The 11,677-nt window shown below is 36.7% G+C and overlaps 2 protein-coding genes across 3 annotated transcripts in view; one reads left to right on the top strand and one right to left on the bottom strand.

The window, feature by feature from the left end:
- GTF2F2 (general transcription factor IIF, polypeptide 2, 30kDa) overlaps positions 1 to 11,677 on the top strand; it is a 214,839-nt gene that overhangs the window by 83,112 nt on the left and 120,050 nt on the right. The gene's annotated exons all lie outside the window — the stretch shown is intronic.
- Positions 3,351 to 5,210, bottom strand: KCTD4 (potassium channel tetramerization domain containing 4). Its single transcript, XM_011974606.1, has one exon. It carries the CDS (start codon positions 5,064 to 5,066, stop codon positions 4,287 to 4,289), a length of 780 nt encoding a protein of 259 aa, XP_011829996.1. The 5' UTR covers positions 5,067 to 5,210; the 3' UTR covers positions 3,351 to 4,286.

The raw sequence follows: 11,677 nt of genomic DNA, 5'->3' as shown, positions 1-11,677 counted from the left end.
TGTGCTTGTGTCTTTATAGCAGCATAATTTATAATCATTTGGGTACATACCCAGTAATGGGATCGCTGGGTCAAATGATATTTCTAGTTCTAGATCCTTGAGAAATTACCACACTGTCTTCCACAATGGTTGAACTAATTTACACTCCCTCCAGCAGTGTAAAAGCATTCCTGTTTCTTCACATCCTCTCCAGCATTTGCTGCTTCCTGACTTTTTAATGATCGCCATTCTAACTGGCGTGAGATGGTGTATCTCATTGTGGTTTTGATTTGCAGTACCATTCAGGGTGGTATTGCAAGTGGTAATACCATAGGCAATACCATTCAGGACATAGGCATGGGCAAAGGCCATTGTGGTTTTGATTTGCAGTACCATTCAGGACATAGGCATGGGCAAAGGCCATTGTGGTTTTGATTTGCAGTACCATTCAGGACATAGGCATGGGCAAAGGCCATTGTGGTTTTGATTTGTAGTACCATTCAGGACATAGGCATGGGCAAAGGCCATGGTGGTTTTGACTTGCAATCAAAAATCAATGGGTTGCAAATTAAGAATTAGTAGACTTCCTCAATTTTATACTTTAAAATTATGCCGTAGGCAATGCCATTCAGGACATAGGCATGGGCAAAGACTTCAATGACTAAAACACCAAAAGCAATGGCAGCAAAAGCCAAAATAGACGAATGGGATCTAATTAAAGAGCTTCTGCGCAGCAAAAGAAACTACCATCAGAGTGAACAGGCAACCTACAGAATGGGAGAAAATTTTTGCAATCTATCCCTCTGACAAAGGGCTAATATCCAGAATCTACAAAGAACTTAAACAAATCTACAAGAAAAAACCCCATAAAAAAGTGGGGCAAAGGATGTGAACACACTTCTCAAAAGAAGACATTTATGCAGCCAATAGACATATGATTCACCTGTTTTTTAAATGACATGACGTTAAAAATATTACTTTTCTAAAATTCAGTTTTTCACTCAACGTTTTAGGAATACTTACATTGTAAGATTGTATCAAGTGAGGCAAACCTATATTTTGGTGTTCTGTATTCAACACCTACCTTGTGAATGCCTGTTTTCTGCCACGTTCTAGGTGTTAGGGATATAAATGGCTTGCAAAATCAGACACGGTTTCTGTTGGCTCTGGTACAGGTATACCTGGGCTTCAAATCTTGGTTCCACCTCTTTATAATTATGTAATCTTGGGCAGATTACTTAACTCCCTAAGTCTCCATTTGTTCATCAATAAAAAGGGAAGAATAATTAATACCTTTCTTAGAATTGTTTGAGGTTTGAGAGAATGTATGTTCATAACATGGTATCTGGCATGTGGTAAAATGCTCAATAAATGTTAGCTTTTATTATCACCCTAAAAGTAAGTAGCGTTTGAAGTATAAGTTTTGTGGATTTTTTTGTTTGTTTTGTTTTGTTTTTTTGAGACGGAATCTCGCTCTATCACCCAGGCTGGATTGCAGTGGTGTGATCTCAGCTCACCACAACCTCCACCTCTCAGTTTAAGCAGTCCTTTTGCCTCAGCCTCCCAAGTAGCTGGGATTACAAGTGTATGCCACCACATGTGGCTAATTGAAATACAAGTAATTTTCTTTTAAAAAAAAAAAAAAAAAAGACAAACTGAATAAGCTGATTCAGTAACATCATCTTCAGTCTGGCATGGTAGTCATCTTCCTTGAATTATTTGAAAAGTCTTGTGTTTCATTTGTTGTGTATACCACCATATATACATTTTGAAAGTATAGTGAAAGCCATGATCTTTTCACATTTTAAGGATGGTGCTAGAGTCACTGCATGGGGTAATTCCATTATAAGAGAATATATGTTTGGCTCATGGCAACTATAGTAACCTACTTTTTTATTACCTTTCTTGTGAGAAAGATAGTCACTTTGTGATTTGTTTTTTGGAACAGTATTTGTGAGAAAAAATTTGAGAAATAAATTTTTAAGTGACTGGGAACAGAAATACTCTGAGAGCTTTACTCTGACTTATAATTGACATTTTGTATGATATCTTGAGTTTCTTGAATGGAAAGTATTTCTAAATATATTTAGAAAATACTAACATTAAAATACAGATATTTTCTATATACTTAGAGCACAATATTTAGGCACTTGAATATATAAATCCAAGTACAAGTAATTTGGAATTTAAAAAGGTACATTTATAAAAAGTTATAAGGGTGGTCAGTCTAGTCAGATTTCCTTCTAGATTACTAAATTGTTTTAGAACATTGTGATTTATTAGAAGTATGAGGAGGAATTAAATGTGTCCAGATACAAGTTCTAAAAGATGCTACATAAAAATGAATCTGATATTTTTAATAGTTTCTATCAATAATAACTTTGTTAAAATAGTTAAATTTTCCTCTTTTGATTTGATGAAAAACCTTACTTGTAATGCTTCTCAGGAGATCTCTTCAGCTATATCTCCTGTAAAAAGATATGTCAGGGTTATTTTTATTATCTGTAATGAAATCTTGTTAGAGAAAATCTTGCTCTGACAGTCAATCACTACCTTTTTTTCATTACCAAAGTCCAAATGCCAAGGAAAAGTCAACTCTTAAATTGGAGAGGCGTATAAACAGTTCAATTATAGTGGCTATTCAAATACATTTTACAATTCTTTTCCTGTTTTTATAGTTTGTTCAGTCTTGATTAGGCTGTTTTAAACTATGTAAAAGATAATGTTTTAGTAGAAATCTGTTTTTCTTAGTGTACATAAAAACATTGTGTAGCTGATGTGGAATTTGGTTGTTAAATGTGATTTTTGAAGGAATTTTTTTGTAAAATAGATTTTAAAAGGTTTCTTTTAGTATATACAGCCAGCTTTTACATTACGTTAGACGTTATAACTAGAAGTCAGTTGTAGTTCTGGAAATGAATATTAGCTTTACTTACTCTAAATTTTTATGAGTAATCAAACTTTTGGCATATATGCTAATTTATGTAACCTCAGTCAAGATTTTCAGACATCTTCTTGAGATTTATTAAAATTAAGATTTAGTTACCAGATTTAATGGTTTAATTTTAAAGGAGCAAATTTAAGTATATTTTGTTCTTAGAAGTTAAAGAACAAATGAAATGATTTAGCTGTCTTTTGCAGGGGGGAAATACACTCATTTAAAGTTAAGTTTGTAGATTACTTCATTGAAATGGCCATACATAAAACGTAATTTTTAAAATAACTTTTTGTTTGGCATGAAGTAATATTAACTCATTGAGTCTGAGATTTAGCATCCAAAAAGGTATTGAAAACAAAGTTCTTTCATAAGAATAATGTTTAGTGATGTTCATTTAATATTTTTGAGCTTGAAAAATGAATACTTAGGGTGATTCTGAAAATCAACTCCTTTATTATTCTAATAACACATACTCTATTGAGACCAAGTTAGCCATGCTTTGTGGGAACTCAGCCTGCAAAGAATTGAATTTGCTGGATTTTGTCACTTCCAGGACCAGCCAGGGTTACTGTAGCCTGCCGGTTGACTACATCTATGCATAATTTTGTGCAAAATCATCAAGTGGTACTGTTTGCTTTTAAAGTGATGTGTAACTTTTTATTATAATCATTAATACAATCAAAGAAGGTAGCAGTGCTTTTATTTACTTTTTATTGTCATCAAGCAGTTTTCTAGGAATTTTCAGCAAAATACCAATTCAGCTATAAGTCTAGTATGAAACACAGGAACTGTGAATATGAGCTTTTGGTGCCTGCTATGGAAAAATCAAATCAATAGCTTTAATGTCTTCTTACAATCTCATTTTGCTTCACTATAGCTCTGTTTTAGTTAGATCTGCACATCTGTTTTGCTCCAGGTGGTTAATTTTACCAGTTCAGTTTCTCTGTAGATTTTTGCCATAGTAGAAAGGATTTCAAATCTTAATAGCCCCTTAAAATATTTTATTACCAGTTACTGAAATGAACGATAGATAATGTACATGCTTTGTTTTTTGTGCAAATACCCAAGACAATCTGATTGAAAGACAGCTTAAGGACAAATAAATAGCAAAAGCATTCAGTCTTTATTTACAGTATATAGAAGGTTACTGTTTTCATCTTAGGTGGAAGAGTCTGATCAGCAGGAACACCCCAGAGGAAGGACATCTTTAGCGACAGAATTTACATACCGTTAGCTCACAGTAATTGATTAGTAGCAGGGCTCTGTAGTACAGAGCTAGCTGGGCATGTTATTTGGGATGCCTTTGATGCTGTGGTTTTCCGAAGCTTGCTGGCTGCATGCTTATTGCCTTTGTTCGTGACACAGGTAATTACTTGATAAAATGAAGTGCATCGCTGTGAACAATTGACCCTTTGGAACAATCCAGGCTGGTCAGCAGTCTAAAGCCACACTTTAAAGCCATCATGATAGCCTCAAACTTAAGAGTTTCCAAGGTACAGACAAAGGTGTTGTCTTCCTTTAGTACAAGTCGAGTGCCATTTTCAGACTTTATGAAGTATTTAAATTGGATGATATTTGACGATATTGAAAACTCCTCTGGAAATCCATCCAGCCTGCTTTTGGACACCAGAACAATGCGAGACTTTATTTTTGATATGAAATCAGGAGCATTACAGAAGATTCTCAGTCCTTGTGAACGATCGTGATTATCTGTTATTTCCAAGAAAGTAGTCTCTCTGGGTGTTAGCTGTTCTTTCTCCCACCTGGATTTCACTTCCTCTGCCAGTCCCTTGAGCTGAAAGAATTCTGCTTCTTGTGCAAGAAGTTGATTTTCTCGAAACCCTTCGGGCAATAGAAGTTCTCCATTTCGTAGGAAGTTTAGGACATGCCTGAAGAGGAGCCCATCCCTGTCTATGAAATAATGACCATCAGCATCAAACGGGCAGAGGATTTTTCCATTTACTATACCTTCAAGGAAAGTGTCTGGGTACTTGGTCAGCGTTTGTTTTTGAGTAATGTATAAATATCCACCAACGTTGAGGGTCATCAGTGTAGATTTGCAGTTCTTTCCTTGATCAGTATCTCCCAGGCTGTTGTGTTTCCCTTCGTACTCTTTTTCTTTTTCTCTTCTGTTTATTTTACGCTCCATTTTTTGAAGATGCTATTTCAGCTTGTTCTTCTTGGCTTTGAGATTTTTTAAAAAGAAACACTACCACACAAGCACGCCTTTATTCAGCCCCAGCCTGGTGATGGAATGGAAATGCTGGCAGCATCGCCTGCGCTGTCAGCTCGGTTTTGCAGTAGGTGGCGTATCAGCCTATGTATGCAGGAGCTTTCTGGAGTAAGACGGAAAAGAGAATTTGCATTTAACTGTATCAGGGAAGGGATTTGTTGTGAAAGGATTTTCATGTCTATCCTTTGAAGTAATAAGAGGTACTTAGAATAAATTGAATTTCCTCTTGTCAGTTAAGCAGATGCAAATATTTAATTCTTCATCCAAATGTGAATGTTTAACTATTTCTAAAAGCCTGAGTTATTTTTTAATCAGGCATGCTTAATATTGAATAATATTGTCATCTTTTGGAAAATAATGTATATTGATTTAGTGTCACCTTTTTAAAGTAAACATAAGGTGAAAATTCTAGGTGTATACAATTTTCTTTCCCGGAAAAAGTCACACATTTCACAGTGGTGTAGTCATTTTTGAGACACAAATAAGAATACTTAACCTGCTACTTGTGACACTGTACTTGATTTTAACTGGATTTGCATGTGATTCTGATTTGGAGATCTTTGTTAAAGGATGTTAAGAAATTTATTTTTTTTATTATTATTATTTTATTTACCCTAAAAGTAAAAAAATCAAATAGACAGGCTTTACAGTAATCTCTTACTTTTTTTGGTTAAGATTTTCTGTGGAAAATTCATGAACTTGTTTCACTCGGAACCTGCTTTTGTGCTGAACAAAGACTTGGGCAATTATAGAAAATACTGTAACTGTGTATGTGCATGCATATATATGCCATATAGGAAGATAGGAGAAAGATACAGATTCAGAATACCTACTACAAAATAGTGTCATGGGTAAGTTAGTTTGTTTCTTGTTTGTTTCACAGTGGGTAAAAGAAACCACCAAAGCCTAACCTTGTTTTTCAACTTGGGAGCTGGAACAGTGTGAATGATGTCACCCTCCACTTCCCAGATCTTTTTCCTCTTTCCCCTATAACTTCCCTTCCAAAGCAATTTAGGGTTCTGAACTGTCACTTCTAGCATTTAAAGGCTCAGTGGTAAGGAATGTAAACATTGTCCCCAGTACACTATTATTTGGCCTATCTGCTAAATTATTCTGGGAATCTACATTGTTTTTTGTTTTTGTGTCAATTTTTTATTTTTATTTTTGTAGAGACAAGTTTTTTACCATGTTGCCCAGACTGGTCTCAAACTCCTGGATTCAGGTGATCTGCCCATCTCAGCCTCCCCGAGTGCTGGGATTACAGGCATGAGCCACTGCCCTGGGCCACACTGTTAAAAGTTAGACTTTGGTTTATATTTCTCTTACATTAGAAGTATTTTAAAATTACTTAATATATGTTGACATAGAAATATTGGAAGAGATTCTTCTAAAGTGCTTACTTCTTATTTTCTTTAAACAATATTAGATTTTCACGTATAAAAAACTATATTCTTACAGTGATCTTGAAGTTAACTTTCATGCATTATTAAGATCAAAAGTTCATTGAAATTGAACTAGTAAACTAAGGCGTAATGTTTTTAGAGCTGTGTTTTTGCTTAGAGACTATGAAATTCAACTTCCTCATTTCACCAAAGATAAAATTGCATTCCAGAGAATTGTTAGTATTTTATCTAGGACTTTACAGCAAAGCCAACTTTTTGACTAAAACTTCCTTTCAGTCCTGCAGCACTTAATAAGACTTACCATTATATTCTGACAATCTCATGTTTGTCTTGATTTTGCTTTTTTAGGTTAAGTTGTTTCTGTCAATACAAGTTTTTAAGAAATACTGAATAGATTTTGAGGGAGAAGGGATACAACTTTGGAAGTTTATTTTCTTGTCTTACCATTACAAATAGTCACTGCACTTGAGTAGCATCGTATAATAACAGAATCAAAAAGGCATAACAGTTTCATTTATAGGTTTAGTCCTCTTTTTTTGAACTTTATAGGGTACCAGAATTAGTACAACATAACTCTAGTATAGTAATGGGAGACTGTGCTAGCATGTTCTTGCTTGTTTAAATAAAGTGATGTGGATAGATACTATGTATGCTGGATCTGCCTCCTTACACCCTGTTTGGCCTGTCTATAGATGCCTTCATGGGAAGCCCCAATGATGTTCCTGTTGGAGGATGGGCTTCCATGGGGTGATGAGAGGGCAGGAGTGAGGCAGGACAGCTGGAAATGGGACTGCTGACCTTCAGTCATCACTCCAGGGCCACCTTACACTTCCTAACTCACTCACTCCTGGTTTCTGCTGCCGGGCTTTCAAAACCCCTGATGAGTGCTCGTTTCTGCAGGCTTGCCTGAACAGACCCTGAACCATTCCATCTTGTGCCTCTTTTCCTTGATTGATTTTCTCAGTCTAGACTTCACTCTGGTGTTCTCGGCTTCTGCAAAGTTGACGTGTGATTTCTTTGCCACCCATGGCTTGGCAACAGCAGTGTAACTGAAGCCTTGTCTTAGTGCCTGGCTGATACAAATCCATAGGACTTTGGTGTCCTCTTTGGCCCAACTTGCAGACTTAAGGAAGAAAAATGTAGGCCGGGCATGTTGGCTCATGCCTGTAATCCCAGTACTTTGGGAGGCTGAGGGGGTGGATCACTTGAGGCCAGGAGTTTGAGACCATCCTGGCCAATATAGGGAAATCCCTTGTCTACCAAAAATTAAAAAAAAAAAAAAATTAACTGGGGTGTGTTGGTGTATGTCTGTAGTCCCAGCTACTTGGGAGGCTGAGGCAGGAGACTTGTCTGAGCCCAGGAGGTGTAGGTTGCAGTGAGTCGAGATAGCGCCACTGCACTCCAGTCTGGGCAACACAGTAAGACCCTGTCTCAAAAAATAAAAATAAAAAATAAAAATGGCGCCCAGTAGGCCCCACTGTATCCCTGTTACTCCATATTACCTCCAGCAAAGCAAGATGACCGCAATTCATGAAAATTACAGGAGTTCATTGATCATTGCTGCCTGTGGTGGTACACATGCCCCTTAGGAGAAAGCCAGATTATCTCTTTTTAGGCTATTCTAAATTTATATTTACTTGCTAGAGGGTGGGAAGTGGGTGTTACTTGTCCGAGGTAGTGTCAGTAAGGTCTCCACAGCCCTAAAACTATAAAAATGGTGTTTCAGTACCTGTACCAAGGGAGACATCCCTGGATCATGGGACTGTGTTTCTCTGCCTCATTGCAGATACAAACTGGAACTGCTCAATTTAATGGTTTCAGCAGAAGGGTTTAAACCACACATGTCACAGATTAGCTTACCTGGATCCACTTGGCCACTAGATTTGAAGATTTTATCTGCCTTTGCAGGCAAAAACATATAAAATGTTGAAAGATTGGAGTCCTGTTTCCTACTCCGTACCTTAACTCTTTATTAGAGTTAGATCACCTCTGTCTTAGACATCTTTAATCATACATAACCAACTTCGAGAATTTAAACTGGTCCTTAGTATGAGTATATCCTATAGTTAATTGGGTCCAATGCCTAACTAAATTCTGGCAGAACCTTCCCCTATGAGGTAATGCTAATGTCCTACCGTCTGCATAAGGCAGAACTCATTCCAGCAGGAATTCCCATCTTTTCTACCAATTCCTTTTGGGAAATGAGGTCTTTGTCATCCCACGATTGATGCAGGACATCATTGTAATATATACACTTGCTCCATTTATATGCCAGAGATATTCCCATGCCGTGGAAGGAAGTGGAACCTTACCAGGAGGTTATCTCTCCCGATTGGAAGATACAGAAAGTACGATAATTCTCCTAGACTTCACAGGTCACTCCTCTATAAAATTCAAACACTCTTCAAGGAAAAGGGATGGTCTTAGAAGCTGCCTTTGAGAAGAATAGGGAGCTTCTGTCTCCACATTCTCCCCTTCTATCAAATCTTGGTTGTTGTCAGCTGCATGCTTCTCTGCTTGTCTTTTAAAAGGATTTCTTTCCCATTACTTTAGAAAGTAAAAGCTAGAGAAACTGGTGTCAATTTTTTACTTAAACCTGACACTATCTCTGCCTTGGACTTGCCCATATTTTTTGTTTGTTTGTTTATTGATCTGTGTTTTGACCTTTCTCTGCCTTTCACAAGCTGAGTTTCTTTTTTTTTTTAACATGTACTTGCTTCATCTCCTCTTGTCAATAGCATTGAATATAAGAAACGCTTGATGTATGAATATTTTATGTTGGCTTCTTTTGTGTGTTAAAAATAAAAATTGCACTGTCTAATGATTGATGTATTTTAAGAATCAAGGACTTTCCCATATTAATGTAATTATTTTTGAATGTCCAAATTTTAGTTCTATTTCGAAATATAAAATTTATCTGCTCTAAATGTTGCCTAGTACTGGTATTATACTAACAAAAGTACTATGGCAGCCACTTTATGTAACTGATTGACCACAGCATCTCACAAACTGTGTAGAGTCCTTGAACCTTCCTAGGACTAATAGGACATAACCTCTGGTCAGAAAGTCATGTGAACATGTCATTGCAGTCCAAAGAATGCAGCTGTAAATATTTTGCAGTGTTGAACTGTGTCTTCAAGGAAGCCCAGGAAAATTGCTTACATTGGCAAATGTTTTAGCCTCATTTGAGGGGTATAGAAAAAAATAAGGCACTATGTGTCAAAAGGAGCGCAAATAAAGACAACACGCTACCTCAGAAGTTCAGGTGAAATTCCATTCCACATTTCTTTGATTTTCACTACAGAGGTAATCTTGACAATTTATAAATTATATTAATTCATGTTTTACATGTACTTTGGAAAATGAATATTTCAGGGAAACCTGTGTTTTATAATTTTGTAAGCAGAAGTCATACCTTAAGTTTTTTAAAACGAAGTTGTTTTTTTTTTTTAAATATAACCTGTGCATTATTCTTTACTGGAAAATTCTATTGTAAGCAGATGAGCATAGCACTTACATAAGCCATCAAATGAACATTAAAATTATAATATTGTACAGAACTCATTTTTATAGTGCTATTTGGCAAAATGCAATTTTACTTTCTCTTCGGGAAGAAGATATTTTAAGCTAATAACCATTACCTACAATCTCAAAATGAGGGGCATAACTTTGAAAACTCTTGTAAAGGTACTACAGTTAGGAAGTAAGTGACTAAAGAGGGTCTCTGTTTCCATATGCTAGTGCCTGCCACTGTTCCTTCTGTTTTTCTCATCACTTAACATCCCCTCGTGTCTTCTGTGATGAGGTGGTGTGGAGGAGAGAGAAGAGGACCTGAACAGGAGAACAGGATGTGATGGCTCAAGGGAGATGATGGCTCAAGGGAGCAAATGTGGTTTCTTACAGAGTAGGGAGGAGTTGTAAATTAGGGATGGAGAACGCTATCATATCACACATTTTTTTTGTATTTACCATTTCTATAACTGAGGTACATCTTAGTATCGTTAGCTTGTCAAAATTTAGTGGCAGTATTTTGTCTTGGTGGCATGTAAAATAATGGTTGATATTACAAATGATAGCATCTTATAGTTGATGAAGTATCTGAGCAGCTCTATGAGCTCTTCCCTCCGTATCACAAGAAAGTAAAATTAACAGACAGGGAGGAGGGAAAGAATTTTGCAGGCAGATAGAGAGGAGAGAGAGGGAAGACAAAACATTGTGGCTGCTTGATGTTAAAATTATCTAGACAAATTATTTTATAACTTTTATAAAATTAAATTTTACTTTTTGATACAGGGTCTTGCTCTGTCACCCAGGCTGGAGTGTACTGCAACCTCAACCCCCTGGGCTCAGGTGATCCTCCTGCCTTAGCCTCCCATATAGCTGAGGCCACAGGCATGCCCCACCATACCTGGCTAACTTTTTGATTTTTTGTGTGTGTGTGTGTGGAGACTGGGTCTCACTTTGTTGCCCAATCTGGGCTCAAGCTGTCCTCCTGCCTTAGCCTCCCAAAGTGTTGGGATTATAGACGTGAGCCACCGTGCACAGCAGAATTCCTGAAGATCAAATAGAGATCAGAATATCACTTTACAAGTTTGAATAAAGACCAGCTTTTTAATAATACAGGGATAGAAAGTTTGCCTCACTGGTTTGTTAAGATGCTACTACCTTTATTAGTAGGCGTCACCTGAGAACCACAGGCAAAAAAACTTCTAGGAACATATTTTAAATGAGAAGAAAGGAGACTACTAGGAATATTAAAAATGGTTTACCTTTTAAATGTACATGCTTCTTGAAAAGATTATTTCTTCAGTCTTCTCCCAGAGAGCGTCGACACAGATGTGATGTAATTACGTGTCAGGAGAGTAACTTCACGGTCTGGAGGATCAGCCTGAAATGCCGATCGGTAGTCTTCTGGTCTGGGTTTTTACAGGAGCTGGAAGTCCTCTTAAATGCCTCCACATTCAGCTGGATCAAGAAGGTCTTGTGGAAATGAATGAGTGTAACTTCCTGATGCCTAAGACTTCATAACATACCTAATTTCATTACTTACATGCCAATGCAAATAAGCAGTGTTGCTGCTTGCTTATTACTTTAACTTGTTTAAACTAGGGATGCCCTTAACTT

The sequence above is a fragment of the Mandrillus leucophaeus genome, unplaced genomic scaffold (assembly GCF_000951045.1).
Source record: "Mandrillus leucophaeus isolate KB7577 unplaced genomic scaffold, Mleu.le_1.0 Scaffold147, whole genome shotgun sequence".
In the NCBI taxonomy this organism is placed as follows: Eukaryota; Metazoa; Chordata; class Mammalia; order Primates; family Cercopithecidae; genus Mandrillus; species Mandrillus leucophaeus.
Note: the sequence above shows the minus strand (reverse complement) of the source record. Positions and strands in the feature narration are given on the sequence as shown.